This window comes from Dendropsophus ebraccatus, chromosome 14, assembly GCF_027789765.1.
Source record: "Dendropsophus ebraccatus isolate aDenEbr1 chromosome 14, aDenEbr1.pat, whole genome shotgun sequence".
In the NCBI taxonomy this organism is placed as follows: domain Eukaryota; kingdom Metazoa; phylum Chordata; class Amphibia; order Anura; family Hylidae; genus Dendropsophus; species Dendropsophus ebraccatus.
In genome coordinates this window covers 50233242-50254115 of record NC_091467.1, presented here as the reverse complement: position 1 = coordinate 50254115, position 20874 = coordinate 50233242, and the positions used below count along the sequence as shown (strand labels likewise).

The following is a 20874-nucleotide window of genomic DNA, read 5'->3' as shown; positions in this document are numbered from 1 at the left end:
ATAGAGCATATGGATCCAGGGGTATTCATAGAAGAAAAGACCGAGTTCCTTTAGCTCTTTAAAATTCTTTCAGACTTTATTGTAAATCTTTAAAACAACAACCGACGCGTTTCGAACCTGACCAATTCTTAATCAGGGTATCTGGGTCTATATGAGGCATATGAGGTGGTGTATAGAAGGCACCGCTAAACCAAGTGGCATCATAGCTGTGCCTTCTATACACCACCTCTACAGAGATGCCAATTTAGGGTTTAATATACCCCATCATACCTTGATAGGCGAATGCCTTATATGGATCAACATAAACCCAGATACCATGATTAAGAACCGGTCAGGTTCTAAACACGTCGGTTGTTGTTTTAAAGATATACCATAGAGTCTGAAAGAATTTTAAAGAGCTGAAGGAACATCATATTTACCCTTATAGATCTAAGGGGTAGATTAGACCATTGCCCCATTCCAATGTCTAAAAGGGATTTGATTTGGAAATCAAGGCACAGATCTAAATGGGGCTCATATGTAATACCACACTCAGCCTGTAGGGGTGTGGTACAGATTTTTAAAGAAAGCATCTATCTATATTTTAATCAGGTACATTACATATTAAATAGGTAAGTGGTACCCCAATGACATGTACTAATCAATAATCCCCAAAAGGAGGGTCACTTAAAGTTTTAGCTTGCACAATAGGGTGGAGGAGTAAGAATTGACAAGCAATTGCACTGTCCCTATGTTACATCCACAGAGGTTCTTATCTCCCTTCTTTACCAGTACTGCAAAGCATTGTGGTCCTAAATCCAGAGCTGTTTTCTTTTATTTTCCCTGCCCCCAATGTTACCCTCCTCCTGTATATATACCAAATATACTATCTCTTTAAACAACACAATGTAAAAGGATTAGGCTCTTCTCTTACCCTGCCTGTGCCATTGCACGCCTCACTGGCTTTCATATCAACAGAAACACATTGCCAGCTTTTATGGAGCTTTCCCTAGGGAGGATTTAGCTTATCCTATGTTTATTACTACATATTCATGACTCTGGATATAACTTTACATTGAGCACAACTTATTAGTTGTGTGTATATTCAGTGGCTATAACTTTACATTGAGCACAACTTAGTATTGTGCATTTATTTAGAGAGTAACAGATATAGGATGAATCCCTTCTCTGTTGTCTGCAGGTAAGATGATGTTATATCAACATATTGTCACGGCTGCGGCGGCGTCCCGTGCTCCGGGCCTCTGCCGCAACTTCCCCCTGCCTCATGCAGCCGCCGGGGTCCATGTGCAGGGACCTGGCGCTGCCACTAGTTCGACCCCGGGGGGCGCCTTACCTCGCCCCACTCCTGTATCTGTCTGTCACGGCCGGCGCGCGCGTCCCCGCCTCCTAGGGCGCGCACGCGCCGGCTGCCTCAGATTTAAAGGGCCAGTCCGCCCTTAATTGGTAGTTGCTCTGGTCACTCCCTATATAATCCCAGCATGCCCCACCACAGGTGTTGGAGCCTCTACATGTTTCCCATAGCGTTTGGCCCAGCTCCCTGTTGTTCCTGACCTCAGTCGTTGTTCCTAGTTCCTGTCCGCTGTCCTGGTCCCTGGTCCCTGTCCGCTGCTTAACTTTTGTTCCTGAGCCCTGCCTGCCACCTGCGGTTACGCCTACAGACCTCTGCCTGCATTACCATCTGCCTACTGCTTCTGCCACGCCTCGCCTGCTGTCACTAGTAACCAAGACAGGGGTAGCGACCTGGGGGTCGCCTGCCACAGCAAGTCCATCCCGCCTTGCGGCGGGCTCTGGTGAAAACCAGCGGCCCCTTAGACTCCGCTCCCTGGTGCGGTTACCACCATCGCTAGTGACAGTTCAGTGGATCCACGACTCCAGGCATTACACATATAGAAGAGCTCGCTTTTTATGAATTCTCTAATTATATAATTTGAATGCAAGCAGCCACCAGTAAAGGGAGCTACCTGCAAGATATTTCTATAGGTAGAATACAGATACTGTTCAATGTAGTTGTCACACAAGTAATGCCAGGCCATTGTTGACATCCTATGCCACTGAATATTGGTATTATTCTTCAAATATCGTGTTTGCTGTGTTGGAATGCACTAGGAACACTTACTATTGGGTTCTTGGGTTCATAAAAAAGATAGTGGTGTAACTTGTTTCTTACTGTCATAGTCGATAAGTTTGATGGGTATCTTCTCAGGCTCTTTGTCTGCGACATTGACATAGAAGGGTCCGGAGTAGGGTTTGATGTCTTTGTCGATGATGGGCGTGCTGACAAATGCCTCCTCCTCGCTGTCACAAGTGATTAACAAAGGATTCTGTAGTTTTGGTAAATTGTCATTAACGTCTTTCAGGTTAACAAGTAAAGTGCCAGTACCGCTCATCGGGGGTTCACCTAAGAGTACAAACATAACCCAGATTTAGTGATGACATGCTTGCTGTTCAATAATTTATGCTCTAATCACGTAAGCCGCAATACCAGACCCTAGCCCCTAATCAAGGGTGGTGCTGTTTCTGTAGAATATCAGCCAGGTTTTTCCTATGGACACATGACACAACGTGTCTGTGGGCTATAGTATTCCAAACTGGTCTACATGTAAATACCTCAAATCGCCACCAGCTAAACTCACCATCATCCACAGCCAGAATCGTCACTACATATTTGCTATTCACCACATATTCATTCTCTCTGTCCATGTCTCCTTTGGTGGTAACGACTCCAGTGTCTTCATGCAGAATTAACCAGTTTGCGGTGTCATTCGCCAAAAAGTACCTTGAAGAATAACATAGTGGGCCTCATTTACTAACAATCCCCCAATTTTAAGTCGTTATGCTGTCGGTTGGGTCAGGGTTTTTTTCACTTCAAATTCACTAATGTGGCACGTGCCTTTAGTAAATTTGTCGGGTTTTTCACAGAACAAAACTAAAATCCAACCATCCTGCCACAATAAAAGTGACTGATTTTTAGAATAGAAAACCTGTTAAAAAATTATGGTTTGCTGTAAATAAATAAATAAATCTGTCAGTTTAGGACCCACCCACACAACAAAACTTGTTTTAGACAAAACTGATGGGTTAGTCTGTTTTTTTTTTTTTATTGTGTTGCACACCATCTAAATATGAAAGAACACTAAACCAACAGGGAAAATCCAGAACACATAAGAAAATCTGCCTTTATAACCCACTACCATGACTATAAGCTGTTCATAAATGGTGATGATCAAACAGTAAAATGTTCAAGTCGAACCTTGAACAGTAGTGGTGTTCGGTTCGAGGTTCGACTAGATCTCGAACCCCATTAAAGTCAATGAGAGCTGTTCGATTTAATTTTTATACCTATACACAACAGGCGAGGAGAAGCTGTAATTATCATCCAGAAGAGTAAAGCTGGATACATGGAACAACTTAGTGAAGAAAATTTGGCTCTAAGAATGACAGAAAAAAAAAATTAAGAGGGTAAGAGGGAGTTGAGGTAGTAAGGTAGTGACGTAGCATAGTTGAAGTGACAATGACGTAGCAGAGTTTTGGCAGTAAGGTAGTGACGTAGCAGAGTTGAGGCGGCAGTGAGTTGCAGGTCATTCAGCTTTCCTAGCATGTTGTATAGTAGTCAGTATAATGGAGGTCTCTCAGCTTTCCTAGCATCTTGTATAGTAGTCAGTATAGTAGAGGTCTCTCAGCTTTCCTAGCCTCTTGTATAATAGAAGTCACCCAGCTTTACCAGCATCTTGTATAGTAGTCAGTATAATGGCGGTCGCCCAGCTTTCCTAACATCTTGTATAGCAGGCAGTATAATGGATGTCACCCAGCTTTCCTAACATCTTGTATAGCAGGCAGTATAATGGATGTCACCCAGCTTTACCAGCATCTTGTATAGTAGTCAGTATAATGGCGGTCGCCCAGCTTTCCTAACATCTTGTATAGCAGGCAGTATAATGGATGTCACCCAGCTTTCCTAGCATCTTGTATAGTATTCAGTATATGGAAGTCACCCAGCTTTCCCACCATCTTGTATAGTAGTCAGTATAATGGCGGTCATCCAGCTTTTCTAGCATCTTGTATAGTAGTATAATGGAGGTCACCCAGCTTTCATAACATCTTGTATAGTAGTCAGTATAATGGCGGTCACCCAGCTTTTCTAGCATTTGTATAGTAGTATAATGGAGGTCACTCAGCTTTCCCAGCATCTTGTATAGTATTCAGTATAATGGCGGTCACCCAGCTTTCCTAGAATCTTGTATATTAGGCAGTATAATGGAGGTCACCAAGCTTTCCTGGCATCTTGTATATTAGGCAGTATAAAGTATCCAGTCACAGTTTGGTGGTATTGGTCAGGTCTGGTATGGAGGTGTTATCCAGTCACAGTATGGCGGTATTGGACAGGTCTGGTGTGGCGGTGTTATCCATTCACAGTATGGCGGTATTAGTCAGGTCTGGTGTGGCGGTGTTATCCATTCACAGTATGGCGGTATTGGTCAGGTCTGGTATGGCAGTGTTATCCAGTCACAATGTGGCGGTATTGGTCAGATCTGGTGTGGCGGTCTTATTTGGTATGGTATGACACTGTTATCCAGTCACAGTATGGCGGTATTAGTCAGGTCTGGTGTGGCGGTGTTATCCAGTCACAGTATGGCGGTATTGGTCAGGTCTGGTGTGGCGGTGTTATCCAGTCACAGTATGGCGGTATTGGTCAGGTCTGATATGACAGTGTTATCCAGTCACAGTATGGCAGTATTGGTCAGGTCTGGTGTGGCAGTGTTATCCAGTCACAGTATGGCTGTATTTGTCAGGTCTGGTGTGGCAGTGTTATCCAGTCACAGTATGGCTGTATTGGTCAGGTATGGTATGACAGTGTTATCCATTCACAGTATGGCGGTATTAGTCAGGTCTGGTGTGGCGGTGTTATCCAGTCACAGTATGGTGGTATTGGTCAGGTCTGGTGTGGCGGTGTTATCCAGTCACAGTATGGCGGTATTGGTCAGGTCTGATATGACAGTGTTATCCAGTCACAGTATGGCAGTATTAGTCAGGTCTGGTGTGGCGGTGTTATCCAGTCACAGTGTGGCGGTATTGGTCAGGTCTGGTGTGGCAGTGTTATCCAGTCACAGTATGGCGGTATTGGTCAGGTCTGGTGTGGTGGTGTTATCCAGTTACAGTATGGCAGTATTGGTCAGGTCTGGTGTGGTGGTTTGGGTCAGGTCTGGTGTGGCGGTGTTAAATGTGACATGTGGAGCTATTACCTACCAGTCCTGATGCTATTTGGTGAGTGAGGATGGGGCACCTTCAGGTTTAGCGCTTAGGGCAGCAGCAGCTGGTAATACTGCCCTGTATACCTGTATAGATAGAGTAGGGGGTCCTGTATACATGTACTGTATAGATGGAGTAGGGGGATCTGTATACATGTACTGTATAGATGGAGTAGGGGGTCCTGTATACATGTACTGTATAGATGGAGTAGTGGGTCCTGTATACATGTACTGTATAGATGGAGTAGTGGGTCCTGTATACATGTACTGTATAGATGGAGTAGGGGGTCCTTTATACATGTACTGTACTGTATAGATGGAGTAGGGGGCCCTGTATACCTGTAGTGCCCTGTATATACCTGTACTGTATAGATGGAGTAGGGGGTCCTGTATACATGTACTGTATAGATGGAGTAGGGGGTCCTGTATACATGTACTGTATAGATGGAGTAGGGGGTCCTGTATACATGTACTGTATAGATGGAGTAGGGGGTCTACCAGTTATTACTGTGGATGTTGTGAGGCAGCTTCCCTAGCAACCACAACTCCCTGTGAAAATGAAAGCAGTAATCCTATTGGTTGCTAAGGCTCCCAACTGCCGTTTTCTCTGGGCAGCTGCAGCTAATTATATCTCCTGTGTGCAGTGTGGAGATTTTCCAATTCATCTCTATGGGGTGCCGCTCTTCCCCCTCCCCCTCCTCTCCTGTACATCTGGCGGGGACGGGACCTTCGCTAAAACCTTCCCGGGCACCCAATGTATCTGTGTGCCAAATTTGGGGTCAAACGGTTCAGGCGTTTGGAAGTCTATATGGGACAGACAGACAGAAGGACAGACAGACAGACTTTCATTTTTATGATATAGATATATGACAATAACACACAGGATGTATATATATACTGTATATCTGTTTGACAATAACAGACAGTATATTTGAATGGTATTTAACCCCTAAAACTGACAAAAATTCAGCTGTGACCTGTGTGGAAACCTGGCAATAGGTGTTTAATCTGTCTACAGCGTCATCAAAGGGGAAATTAAGTATTACATTCAAATCAATAGATTGTGTGTGTAATGTAGGACCGGGCAGGTCATCCAGAGCAGGAGAAACTCTTAGTTACCACACCTGTATTTTGGTCAAGACATGAAGATACAATCCAGCTAAATACTTACTTGACTTTGTTGGGTGCAAGTATATCTGGGTCTTTAGCATAAACAGTCGCTAGCACAGTGCCAGGCGGAACTGATTCTTCCTCCAAGGTGACCAGGACAGTCTGTGGTTTAAATATCGGGGCGTCATTCACATCTAGGACATCAACCCTGATGTCACTCTTAAGTTTAGGCTGTCGTGATTGGGTTTTGGATGACTCTATAACCCACAATCCTGTTAAGGGTTTTTGTAGGACCTTGCATTTATGGATGGGTTCTTCATTTTCAACAGTGATGACAAGACTGTTTTGTGTGCTTTCTTCATAATCCAAGGCCTGTAGGGAGAAAATATCATGTAAACCAGAAGAACTGAAGTCCTAAGACTAGAGATAACAGCTTAAAGCCATAGGGTGACTTGCTCCTTGCTTGAGCTCCTTGATGGGTTGTCCCATTCATCTTCCAGCTGGGACACTAGAACTGGTAACTGGAGGTTAAATTGGGTAGTTGTCCTAAGGCCACCATAACCGCACAAATTATAATAAGCTCATGAATGTTATCCGTCAATCGGGAGGAGCCCCAACAAAACTGATCTAATTGATTTGGACATCACTACGATGTACTCACCTTAACCACTGTAAGAAGACCTTCATTTGTCACTGGGTCTGTTGAAATTGCGAAGTGTTCCTCATCATTTCCCTCTATGATAGCAAATTTGGCTCTCCATCCTGGGGTATATGGGGTATCATCATCATTGACTCCGATTCGCAAGATGGTTACATTGGCATCTCGCTCAGGCACTTCAGCATGTAGCTGTAGGGAGGTAAAGGCGTCTTACAGAATTTTTACAGTACACCTAACATTGAAAAAAAAATTTGAAAGAACTTGTTGATTTCTGGGCCAAGGTCCTGGAAACTAAGGGGTCAAGCTCAGTGCCTTATTATGGCTCTATGTTATTTGGTCTGATATAAATGGGGGGACAGGGCAACCTTTCTTTTTCTGTGCTCCATATTCTGGGGGTCCATTGTACCGATTCTATAATACAGGGCCTTGTAGAAGCAGCATATAGATGTAATGCCATTTGGACAGTCTCTTAAAGAGTCATTGTCATTAAAAATAACTGATGACATGTCATTAGGCATGTCAAAAGTAATTGAACGCTGTGATCAGGAAATATAGCCGGGAAGGGATTGTGGCAGCAGCACAATCCACTCCCCAGTAACGCGCTAATTCCAACAACGTAGCCTCTTACACTTACATTGTCGTATTTAGCTGATTAGGCGATACAGCTGGGGAATGGATCACACTACTGCCAAGCTAGCTCCTGATCACAGCTGGTCTCAGCAGTGAGACCCACTGTGATCAATAACTTCTTACATGTCTGATGACATGTCAAAATGTATTTTTAATGACAGGTAGTCTTTAAGCGATCAGGAGCGATACTGTAGCTGTCCTACTCTGGCTGTCCTACATTTCTGACATCTTTATTCTGGCAAGATAGTGAGGGTTGTCCCTAGCTTTGACTCACTGACAACTGTTCATTGGCCCCAAAGTATCTATAAAGTTTATTGAAGCAATCAGAGTGAAGAACATGTCCCCTGGTCTCCAACCTTCGCTATTCAACTGTTATAAAGCTACAACTCCCATCAGGCTCTGCGAGCCACGCGATTACTTCTAGGTACATACATCTTCCTGTACCAACGTTGGGGGTTGAGTGTTCCTATCCAACACCGCAACATTGATCTCACAGGTACTGCTCTGTCGTACAGCCGAACCACCGTCCTGAGCTTCAATCATTAACTTGTAATGCTTATTAGCCTGTAAAAGAAGACATATCATCAGTCAGGACATATTGCTTCCGCTTTAATTCCAGCAACAAGTACCGGGGGGCCTCAACCACAATATGGATTGACACTAAACCACAGCCCAATATAATTGTATTGTATAGGGATTACCAATATTGTCTGTTATTTCTTCAAACAGCACCACTCTAGGCTGTGTCTAGTATTACAGCTTAACAGAATGGGGCTGAGTAGCAATACCAGACTCAGCGCATGAACAAGAAAGAAATGTTATACAGCCCCTTTAAGATCAGAATGCCATATTTTTAACACGTATAGACAAGTAATATAGTCTTAAACTAAAAACAAGGCTCTTTTCTTACAGAAGCAGTGCTATACCTGTTTGTGTCTGTTATGAGGCTGAGCTGCAATACCAGGCACTACTAGTGAATATGTGTGGCGCTGTTCATAGAAGAAAGCAGCTGTGTTTAAAGGGTTATCACAGTTTAGAATCAATTTTGCTACTTTCTTGCAAAAACAGCACAACTCTTGTCCTCAGGTTGTGTGTGGCATTACAATTCTCCTGACTAAGCTACTAGGCATAGCATAACTCGCTACGGCTTGGTCACTTTTTGTTTAACAGTATGCAGTTCCCTACCTCATAATTTAAGCATCCTTTGAAGGAGATGAAACCTTTGTCTTTGTTAATGGTGAACTCGACATTGGGATCGATGGGCATTTGAGACCTCAAGTAATAGCTGACTTGAGAGTTCTGGCTGTTTTCGGCATCCTCGTCATAGGCCAGCAATGTGAACACTGTATAACCTGAAATACAGACATATTCCCTTGTCACAGAAGAAACCAAACACGTCATACAGTCCCTACACCAAAAAACATGCAAAGTCTTCAGTGTCAGGGGCTGTTTATGTAGCTGGCTCCTCTTTCATATCCAGCTGTGAAATTCCCCATCCACCCTTCACATCAGACAAGAAGACTATATCACTGGTTGGTTCCAGGAAGGGAGGATAGTTTCACACTTAGTATAATGGTAACAAGAGTTGGCAGTTATTGAATTATGTTTGTATTCATTTTCCAAAAAGTTTACATCAATTTTAATTTGCTACATTATTATTATTATTATTATTATTATTAGTGAATCTTTTTTGTTTTGATAACTTTTTCCTCCATTTTTTCCTCCATTCATCTGGTATTATAAAATTGACTGTTCATTCTCCTTGTTCCCTCCTCTTTTATGTCCCAAAATGTTAGTTGTATTTTCTCAGAAACCACATGTTATATGTACCTACTTTGTTGTGAAGCATATACCTCTTCTCTGTCATTGAAATGACAATCAATAAAACAATTTCACACTAAAAAATAAAACTGCAAGTGCTCAGTTAAAAAATAAGGGATACTCACTTTCCCAGTCCTTTATCATTATCAGCCCTGCCTCTGCTGTTCTGAGGATGATCCCTGCTGATCAGATCCGCACCTTTAGAGGCAGGAAATGCTTGTTTAGTGAATTAGAGGCCACAGTGGTGAAAGGCCTCAGCTATTTCTTTGTGTTTAGAAGAGCACAAGGATTTGCTGATGAGCAGGGACCGGATATCATCTGATCGGCAGTGGCAGGGGATCAGGCAGGTGAGTATATCCTTTTTTTTTTTTTTTTTTTTTTTAAGGCCTAGTTATTCTTAGGAAGTAACTAGCTGATTGAAGGGGATCTGAATGCTGGGACCCCCCCACCAATCATGAGAACAGATATCAAAGGTTTCCTACCACTTCAGTGACTTCATCTAAGAAGCCTCCAAATTTTCACACTCAGCAATGTGTTGAAATCCTGTAGAGAGTAAATTAATCAATGGTACCACTCCATTTACTTAGTGGGCAATGACTTTCAATTTCATGTATAGGCTGGGTTCACACTATGTATATTTGAGGCTGTATAGCAACCAAAACAAGGAGTGGATTGAAAACACAGAAAGGATCTGTTCACACAATGTTGTAATTGAGTGGATGGCCGTCATTTAATGGCAAATATGTGCTGTTATTTTAAAACAACGGCTGTTATATTGAAATAATGGAAGTTATTTACCGTTATATGGCGGCCATCCACTCAATTTCAACATTGTGTGAACAGATCCTTTCTGTGTTTTCAATCCACTCCTGGTTTTGGTTGCTATGAGGACCTGACATGAGGACCAAATACAGCCTCAAATATACATAGTGTGAACCCAGCCATAAGGTGTATGACAACCTTTAAGTGGCTCAACTTGCTGACTACAGTGTTCTAGTTATGTTTTTTACAGTTTTTTTTATATTTTTTAAAACATCATAAGATTGTTCATTCATTGAAAAACTATAGTTTTGTACTTCTAAGGTGGCAATACACCAGCAATAATTGTCAGCGACAGCTATCTCTCCCGTCCTTCCCATACACATACACTTTCACCAAATGTGCTCTGTGTTCTCTATAGGGTGGCTTTTCTCTCTGAGAACAAAAGGGTCGGCCAGGGAAATTCCATCACCCCTGACCCCGTCTCTACTGACATCATCTGTTGGTGGAGTCTTAGGCGACCACCATGAACTTTATACTGATGGCTGAACCTGCTAACTGACATTTGTATGAAGAATATGGGAGCCTTTAGATCAGTGAGTTACTAGTGGCAGGCTGGACTAGCAGATCTGACATGGCAGACACAGAGGCCTTCAGCTGCCCTGTCATCTTATCATCTTTAAAGATGGCGTTGCAGAGATGCTAACCAGAACCATGACAAGTTAGGCACCTGTCCACTAACCCATCTAGATGCTGCAATTCCATATATAACATCACGAATCTTGAAAGTTTCATCAACATTTTTCACCTTTGACACATTTCACGACATGCCTGAAGCTTTGTAGACATCCACGGGAATGGTCACCATGATTGACATCCCTCACTACCAGGCAGAATATGTTGAATGTTTCCTAAACAACAACTAGGCCTCAAGCACAGAAGCCTATAGAACCATAATACAGCACCAATAGACTTCTATGTGCCCATACTCTACCTCTGTATACAGTAGTTATAAGAAGGTAAGGAACTATAGGGGAGCTTTACATGCCTAATATGAAGCACCATGTGGCACCATACTATTGCACATAGAGTACCTATAGCCTCACAGTATGTATGAGACCTCACAAGTCTCATATTAACAACAAACAGATGGGAGTTCAGTATAAGACAGCATAAGACATTCATCTAGTGACTGCTATTAAGAAAATAGTATAAAATTTTTGGAATCAGCAGGTAATCGGCAGCCTGGGCCTGACAGCCACGATTTATTATCCTTACATCACATAGCAATATGTGCCTAGCTGTGCAATTAGTAACAAGCAGAATGGAGCAAATGAGCTGACCCGACAGCAGCAAGCAGATGGTGCCGAGATTTGTGTCGCCATACCGTACCTTGCATAGCGCTTTCATTAACTGATACATAATAAGTCTTGTTTTTGAACTCCGGGGCATTATCATTGATGTCCAGGATCTTCAGATGAATTCCGAGTCTTGTACCGACTTTCATAGTAGTTTTGTTGATTGCATTGAATCTCCACTGCACAAACAAAACAAAAAAAGAATAAAAAAGTTGCAGAGAACTTTGGCAATCGCGGCTATTAAAGGAAAACACAGCAGCGGTGAGGTGCAACGCGGCAGCTGTCGGCAACCATATGGTCCACAGAAAGTTCTGAGCAATTATCCATGGGAAAAGGTGAATGTTTATAATTGGGGTCCTAGAATTATTTACATCAACACACAGATTTCTACCTGAAAACAGGAAAGATAGATAGGTAGAAAGATAGATAGATAGGTAGAAAGATAGATAGATAGATAGATAGATAGATAGATAGATAGATAGGAGATAGATAGATAGATAGATAGATAGATAGATAGATAGATAGATAGATGATAGATAGATAGATAGATAGATAGATAGATAGATAGATAGAAGATAGATAGATAGATAGATAGATAGATAGATAGATAGATAGATAGAATAGGAGAAAGAGAGGGTGATGATAGATAATAGATACCTATAGATAAATAGATATTGACATAGATAGATAGATAGATAGATAGATAGATAACAAGGTAGAAAACCGCAGCACTCCAGATAAATTCAAAAGATAGTGGTATTTATTTTCACCCAAAAACTTGCGACGTTTCGCTCTCGCTGAGAGCTTTATCAAGCAGCTTTATCAATCACTGCTTGATAAAGCTCTCAGCGAGAGCGAAACGTCGCAAGTTTTTGGGTGAAAATAAATACCACTATCTTTTGAATTTATCTGGAGTGCTGCGGTTTTCTACCTTGTTATACGTCTGACACGATTGGTCTCTCGTGCCTACCGCTTGGCACCAACTTATATTACATTCGTGGAGTGCCGCAGGATCTTTGCTTCGCTTAGATAGATAGATAGATAGATAGATAGATAGACAGATATGATAGATAGATATGAGATAGATAGATAGATAGATAGATAGATAGATAGATAGATAGATAGAAGATAGATAGATAGAATAGGAGAAAGAGAGGGTGATGATAGATAATAGATACCTATAGATAAATAGATATTGACATAGATAGATAGATAGATAGATAGATAGATAGATAGATAGATAGATATGAGATAGATAGATAGATAGATATGAGATAGATAGATAGATAGATAGGAGAAAGAGAGAGTGATGATAGATAATAGATACATATAGATAAATAGATATTGACATAGATAGATAGATAGATAGATAGATAGATAGATAGATAGATAGATAGATAAATAGATAGATGTAGAAAAGTCCACAGCACTCCAGATGTATGCCAAAATCGTGAGGTGGTTTATTCAAAAGAACATGTAGAAATTAACAGCAAACACAAGCGCTTGTCTTTGCTGTTAATTTCTACATGTTCTTTTGAATAAACCACCTAACGATTTTGGCATACATCTGGAGTGCTGTGGACTTTTCTACATTTATCTACGTTTGGGTCAGCGGTCTCTGACCTGGATCTGCTGGCACCCGCTACTACCTGCAGGCAAAGTGCTGCTGGAACTTTTTTTATTTGGATCTAGATAGATAGATAGGAGATAGATAGATAGATAGATAGATAGATAGATAGATAGATAGGTAGATAGATAGATAGGAGATAGATAGATAGATAGATAGATAGATAGATAGATAGATAGGAGATAGATAGGAGATAGATAGATAATGAGATAAATAGATAGATAGATAGATAGATAGATAGATAGATAGATAGATAGATAGGAGATAGATAGGAGATAGATAGATAATGAGATAAATAGATAGATAGATAGATAGATAGATAGATAGATAGATAGATAGGAGATAGATAGGAGATAGATAGATAATGAGATAGATAGATAGATAGATAGATAGATAGATAGATAGATAGATAGATAGATAGAATGATAGGAGAGAAATACATATATATGGGATAGATAGACAAATAGACAGATTGGTTAATCGTCCTCATCTAGTGTTGGTGACTGTCACACTTACTTGGAATATAGGATACTTTTCATAGTCTATTTTCTGGTGCACGTAAATTGATCCAGTTTCCTCATTTATATTGAAAAGTCCTTTGGGATCTTCGTCCACCCCTCTCCCCTGCAGCTTATACATGAGAGAATTTCCTTCTTCCAGTTTCACCTGTCGGATATCAGTCACAAGATTCAAAGAAAGACTAAAATAAAGCACCGTCATTAATCTATTCTTGCCAAGCTTGCCCACCAGGCATGTGACACTCCAGTATACCCTCTGGGCAACAAAACCCATTAACCAGAATCCAAGTGGAGTGTGTATTCATTATGTCATCATTCATAAATGTGCCCAACCAAATGGAACAGTTTTTTTTATTATTCTATGGATAATGGAGTCAGCAGGATCAGGAAGATATTACAGAACAGTAAACTGGTATTCCACGGCATGCTGAGAGTTGTAGTTTTGCAGTGGATAGAGAAGTGCAGATTGGAGAACATAGCACTGGGCCAATTTGTATATTGTTTTATGAGCCTAATCACTGTTTTATATTGTGTAACGCTGTAGAATTGCTTGGTATTGTACCTTTAGGCTATGTTCACACAACGTAAGTTCCGTACTAATCACAGCTGTTGTTGCAAGGGCCATGGTACGGAACTTACTTGGTACGGAAGGAATCCCAGGGTATACACTCCAGCCGGGATCCCCTGGGACCCCGGCAGCAGAAAACCCCTGTCTCATACCACATGTGAACATGGCCTTAATCAGTAACCAGGCCAATGCAATGGCTGTAGGACTACTAACTGCTCTAAAACTTCTAAAAGAAAGTTACAACTTAAAGCGTAACTGACATATTTTTTTTTATTGCAGAAATCAGTTGTATAAGCGATTTTAAGAAACTCTGTAATAGGTTTTATCAGCCAAAAAAGCCTCCTTCTGTACTCAAGAAGCAATCTCTCAGCCTCCCCCCCCCCCCCTGACTTCTTATCTGTGCATTATCAGGCAAACACGTCTTCATTACAGAGAAGCCAGTGAAGACGGGTTCTGCTCTCTCCATTGTAAGCCTATGAAGGGGGGAGGGGCTGAGGGAGATGAGGGAGCAGGAAGAGGTGACATGAAGGTCAGCTGTTTGGAGACTCTCTGGGCACCTAAGACGCAGGATTCTGGGGTCAGAAAGGTTAGTGCTTATCTAGGAACTTACTGAGAGAAGATTGCAGGGTGTTGTGCTGTGCAATACTGCTCTGTGCTCAGTCACTCCTAACAGCCCCTCCCCTCTCCATAGCCACATAATGGACACAGAAATCCTGCTTCTTCTGAAGTCAGGGGGGAGGCTGGGAGATTGCTTTTTCAGTCCAGAAGGAAACTCTTTTGGTTTATAAAACCTATTACAGAGTTAATTAAAATCGCTTGTACTATTGATATTTAATGTTTTCAAAAAAATGGCCCTGAAATGACAGTTACGCTTTAAGCTACCCCAGCCTAGCCCAGAGAAAGTGAGTAGGAGTCTGAATATGAGTGCAGGAGACCAGTGAAGAAACCTGGAGGAGAAGTTGTGCAAGGACCTCCCAGCTCTAGACTGGACCAGTAGCCTATGGTCTTAACTAGCACATCCATGGCTTTCATGTCATGTATGTCCTGAGGATTAAGTCACAAGCAACATGCTATGAGTCTAAGGACGCTCTTAGTGTTGACAGACATAAGTTACCCTCTTTTAGCAAAGAAATGTGCAAAATCTCCTGCACATTTTTTTCTTTCAGAACTTTTCTGTCTCTGGGTAGTTTTCTTCACCCCAACCAAGAGACCAGCCAGGTCATATACACCGAAAGCAAGTGTCCCAGGGAAATACAACCACCATCATCCTGTATTCAACCACTTAGTTACAGTAGTTTAGGGTGTCTATTGGAAGACCCTAGTGAGACCAGACCATGACACCTGAGGACTACATCCCTCATCATTCACCTACAAGTCCCTTTTTTTGGCGCAGATGGCCCCGATGGACATAAATATATTCACTAACACTGGTTTTTGAAAATATTTTATTCGCATCAGGTCCCTGTGCGTCGGTTGCATCAGAAGGGTGGGGAGGGGGCAGAACGGGAGGTGCAAAAAAATGTTAAATGAGGCAACACCCCCAACAGATTCTGCAGCAATTTGGAATACACCTAAAAGAGAGAAGCTAATAGAGGGGGGGGGGTGTCCCCAACTAGAGACACTCCGCAAATTATGTCTAGGTCGTGTACTGCTATACAGCATGAGGGTAGTACGAGTACTCCCCGGAGGCATTGTGTGTACCCCCTGGAGGGGGAACCACAGGTTGTAGATTTTGTAGAATTTCCTTCTACGTAGTGCAGGGCCTGAGGGGGCAGAGCATGACAAAGGGGTAGGCTTGACCTGACCCACAGAGGGTCAAAGGAATATCCCAGTGGGCCCCCCTCTTATGGCTGTTTTTGGTGTCTCAGTGGCTGATCGGCTGTGATCTGGAGTCGTCTTGTCACTTGAGTCCTGGTCAGTATAGCAGTGGGCTCATCTTCTCCTTCTCTACACCCCCGACTGAACTCAGACACCAGATGCCTTCTCCTTACCTCATCTGGCTATAGCTTCTTGTTTCAAGCCACCTCTTTATCTAAATGTACCACAATACATTGGTTCCAACATTATATAGTAAAGTAAAAGTTGGCCAGTAACCCTGTCAGGCTCACCGAAAGCTTTAACCAAGATGGGAGAACAAGTAATCGAGGATATGGATGACCTTAGATTAGTGGTGTTGTTTGGACACTGTATAAAATTATACTGCAATTTGGGTACCATATGTAATGGCTTGTACTCTTCTGGATCCCAATGCAAAATCTATGTTAGGGCTCTTCCACCTGCCATGTGCCATGGACCCCATCCGATGCAACTACCCCCTCTATATACCCTATGGTTATGTCTCTAACCATAGTAATGGGCATTTATTGCTGACCTGCCCTATGGATAGGCCATCAATATCTGATCAGAGGGGTCAACATCCTGCCAACCATTTTTTTGCCATGGCACCCACCTACACAGTGAACAGAGTGATAAGCACACAGAACTATACGTTCTGTAGTAGCCATGCTGGATTACTGCAGCTTAGCTCCAATAGAAGTGAATGAGAGCTAAGTTGCAGTACTCCAGAATGGCCACTACACAATGAGTGGTGCTGTCTGTTTATGTTTCAGTTCATTGTATAATGGTGGGGGGTGGGCACGGTTCTGGCAAATTGGGGTGCATCTTGAGAATAGGCCATTAATAAAACAGTGAGAGAGGGTTCCATCCAACCCCAACTGAGAATGACACATAAGATTGGAACTAGTCCTTATAACTTCAGAACAATGTAGTATAAAATATTGCCTACTTTAGCATTTTTTTTTTTGCCTTTTTTCAGCTTTAGATCAAGCGAATCTACATGAAAGATGATTTATAACAGGCAGCAGGTGTTCCCTGCTAAGCTGTAGGCTGTTTCAAGGTGTGTCAGCCAATGTATGGAATATGAGGATCCAGCTCGCCATCTGTTAGCTATAGGTAGGTGTCATGTTCAATCTTCATTAGTAAAGATGCCAGGTGCCGCATGGTATACGGAGAAGATATGGTGCCATGATTGAGACCCTTCTGCTCCGGAGTTAGAAATATCCTGAGTTCTATCAATTGTACCATCTTGGGGTAAAGTGCTATCTCATCCCTTGGAATATTTTGGGGTAATGTTACCATAGACTGGACATATCAAATAAAGACCAATATGCCACACAATACAGATTTTGACTATAGTTGTGGCACAGTCTGCACTGCCCGTGCAGCCTTTCCTATTTAGGCTTATGGGCATTATACTTGTCCATGTCAGTGCTCTGATCTGCCCCGCTGGCCTGTCACACTGGAGGCCAGCGGGTCGGTGCTCCCAAAAAGACCACCACCATGGGCAGGATCCAGATTAAAAACTCGAAGCGATCTCGAAAAACTAAAAGCGATCTAATGGTACATTCACTTTAAGTAAAAAATATTACCTTCATCCTCAGCATCCCCGGCTCTATTGAAACATCACATCGGGTTACAGTCTTCGGGAAATTTCTCAGCGAGAATGTGACATTGTAGCTGAAAGAGCTGCAGGTGGCCAGCGGCTGTCAGCGAGACCTGGGTGCGGTCTTACAGTGCATGGGGATGGATACTTACAATCTACTTACATCCTGTAGATCTTTTATTTAAAAATATAAAACAATCTAGTATTATACTCCAGAGCTGCACTCGCAATTCTGCAGGTGGAATCACTGGGGGGGGGGGGGATTTATCAAACAAGCACCCGGAATATGTCATGGAAAAGGTGCAGATTTTTGTATGAACCACTCACTTTGTGCATAAATCTCCACCTTTTCCCCTATCTACGCCCGACTCACCTGATGGTCGGACGGGGGCGTGGCAAAGCAGGAAGAAGGTGTGGCCTCCTCTCGCACCCAATGGTCGGAGTGGAAGGGGGCAGGGTTTTATGTAAGACCGGCATACTTGTACACCAGTCTTGATAAATTTCCCCCACTGTGTACATACAGTACTGCTCTTCATGCCCCATTTTATCCGAAATGGGGCATTTGAAAAGGAGGTTACCCTAAAATACATTTCGATGTGAGCAGAACAATATCAGGACAGGTTTTGGCAGTGATCTTGCTGGGGCTCTGGGGCCAGGAAGTATATAAACTTACCAGACATTTCAGGTTTATGGAGCATTGAAAAGAATTGTCCCTTAGGTTCTCTTCATTGTGATCTACGTGTCTACTAGTTTACATGCGCTGTCTGGCTTAGAAAACTCTATTGGGGAATTCAGAATCAGTACAGTGGGGTCCTACTTTCAGGACCCTCATCTTCTGGACTCTGGAGGACCTGATACATCCATACATTAAACAGAGGCCACATTGATTGCAATAAAAACTCTGTAATGCTTCAGTTCCCCTCTGGGGGTGCTGCAAGTAACTAAACGCTTGGCTCCAGACCCATTTTACTATTTATATTTTATGATAATTGTGAAATCTTGCGATTTTCATATTGGGTGCTTAGCCTTATAATAGACTGACACTTCAGGGGAGATTTAACAAACTGGTGTAAAGTAGAATTGTCTTAGTTGCCCCTAGCAACCAATCAGATTCCACCTTTCATCTTTCAAAGAATATGTGAGGAATAAAAAGTGGAATCTGATTGGTTGCTAGGGGCAACTGAGACAATTCTCAACTTCCTGTTCTACAGAGAAAGCTGTTTAGCAGTGTCCTCCTTATCCTCACAGACAGGATAACAATGAAAGTATATAGATAACACAGGATCAGGCCATTCACAACAGGTGATAGCTCCCACTCTCCTCCTCCCTGCACAGGTCACATAGAATGCCTAGAAAACTCTCCCATAAAAGTCAGCTAGTCTATTGCTTCCTTCATCTCAAGATGTTGTGCAGAAAGCTTAGAAAAACAGATTACAGAAAATGTATAGATTAGAAAAACAGACATATTCAATATTAATCTCTGATCAGTAGAAGAAAAATCTAAGTGACGCATTCCCTTTAAGTGTCTATCATTAGGAAACACATAGGGGGAGATTTATCAAAGGGTGTAAAATTTAGACTGGTGCAAACTACCCACAGCAACCAATCACAGCTCAGCTTTGGGCAGTGCTGAAAGGAAAGCTGAGCTGTGATTGGTTGCTGTGGGCAGTTTGCACCAGTCTAAATTTTACACCCTTTGATAAATCTCCCCCATAGTTCTCACCGTGCCAATTAGCTTGGGGTAAGGGCCCGGCAGCTCCTCTTGAAGGGAGAAGGTGTCGATGATCCAGTCTCTCCTTTGGCGGCTTCGTGCCATCCGGCGCTGCAGTCTCTGTTGGTAGACGAGAGACAGAGTAATGGGAAGACATATCCTGGCAGAGACATAACGTTAGCATAACCAAATATAATTACGGTGTGTGATAATTGGAATCATTTAGCAACATCTCAATGTAAGTGGCAGCATGTTACCCCAGGGCCACACAGTTACAGAGGTAATTGTACCACATTGCACATTCTAATTAACCAGACATGAAGACTTTTTTATAAGTTTATAGGTAGTAGAAAGTGTCCTTCAAAAAAACGCTTCAGGCATGAAGAGGGATAGTATATAATATTGTCCTCTGTATGTTTCACAATTACAATGTAATTTCATACGCATAGTTTAAAAATTACTTTAACCCTAAACATGTGATCAGGGCAGTGAGCCCAGAGTGGGCAGATGCCTAGGGCTTCAAAGTTTAAGGCGCTGTATGAGGTGTGGGAGCGTAGGCGACAATGACCATGCAGGAATTTGTATTTAAGTCAGTTCTGAACTTACTGTATGAAAACGACAATGCAATCGACTGAATTAGTTGTCACAAGCAGTCTCTTCAACGGGTTTTCAAATAGTCTCCAGAAAGAAGTTATGCAAAGTTTCTGTAGGTTATATGTTTTAGTCCAAGGAATCACTCACAGATGTCTGTTCACCTGGAGCAATGACTTGCATGCCCTGCTTTACTGTTCTCCTTTTTTTGAGATCTGCCCGGGGATGGATTGTTTGAAAATAATAAAGCATACTTACCTCTCTGGCTCCCATGCCACCATCGGTATCTTATCGCTCTGTCCCCACTGTGCAGCCACTTCTGGGGCCTGTTTTTGTGAGGTCCACCCAGCCAATGGGTGACTGAGGCAGGACACTGCTGCAGATACTAATTGGCTGGGCGGGCCTGCAACGTCACGACAACGGGTCCCAGAAGCAGGCACACTGCGGTGACAGATCGGTAAGATACCTGTGGTGGCACGGGAGCCAGAGAGGTAAGTATGCTTTATTATTTTCCAACAACCCATCTCCAGGCATATATCAAAAAAGGCCCCTGCCTGGAGGAGCACTTTATCTCAGGTAGGGGTCCTATACAACCATTCCACACGTTCCAGATGAACGTTGATCTATCACATTTTTCGCAACATTAGACTAATGACTTTTTTCTCTAAGGAAGACAAGTCTATGACTTTCTCCCAATGTGAAACTGTTAGTGAGAACTTACAACTGAAAGATTTGGGCCTTAGAGTGAAAAATTCCTTTAACCCTCTTAAGATAGACCATGCAGTTCAGACTTTTGACAGTCTAGTGAAACTAGAAACTGACAATGTTTTGCATG

General features: G+C 42.4%; 1 protein-coding gene across 1 annotated transcript in view; it reads right to left on the bottom strand.

The window, feature by feature from the left end:
- LOC138771873 (cadherin-like protein 26) overlaps nucleotides 1-20320 on the bottom strand; it is a 41748-nt gene extending 21428 nt beyond the window's left edge. The window contains exons 1-10 of the mRNA XM_069951878.1: nucleotides 20298-20320; nucleotides 19461-19608; nucleotides 13726-13875; nucleotides 11617-11761; nucleotides 8830-8996; nucleotides 8077-8208; nucleotides 7018-7203; nucleotides 6418-6728; nucleotides 2634-2776; nucleotides 2168-2398 (exon numbers count right to left, since the gene is read on the bottom strand). Coding sequence (XP_069807979.1) covers nucleotides 2168-2398; nucleotides 2634-2776; nucleotides 6418-6728; nucleotides 7018-7203; nucleotides 8077-8208; nucleotides 8830-8996; nucleotides 11617-11761; nucleotides 13726-13875; nucleotides 19461-19608; nucleotides 20298-20320 — 1636 coding nt within the window. The remainder of the gene's footprint in view (nucleotides 1-2167; nucleotides 2399-2633; nucleotides 2777-6417; nucleotides 6729-7017; nucleotides 7204-8076; nucleotides 8209-8829; nucleotides 8997-11616; nucleotides 11762-13725; nucleotides 13876-19460; nucleotides 19609-20297) is intronic.
- Nucleotides 20321-20874: the final 554 nt, after the last annotated feature.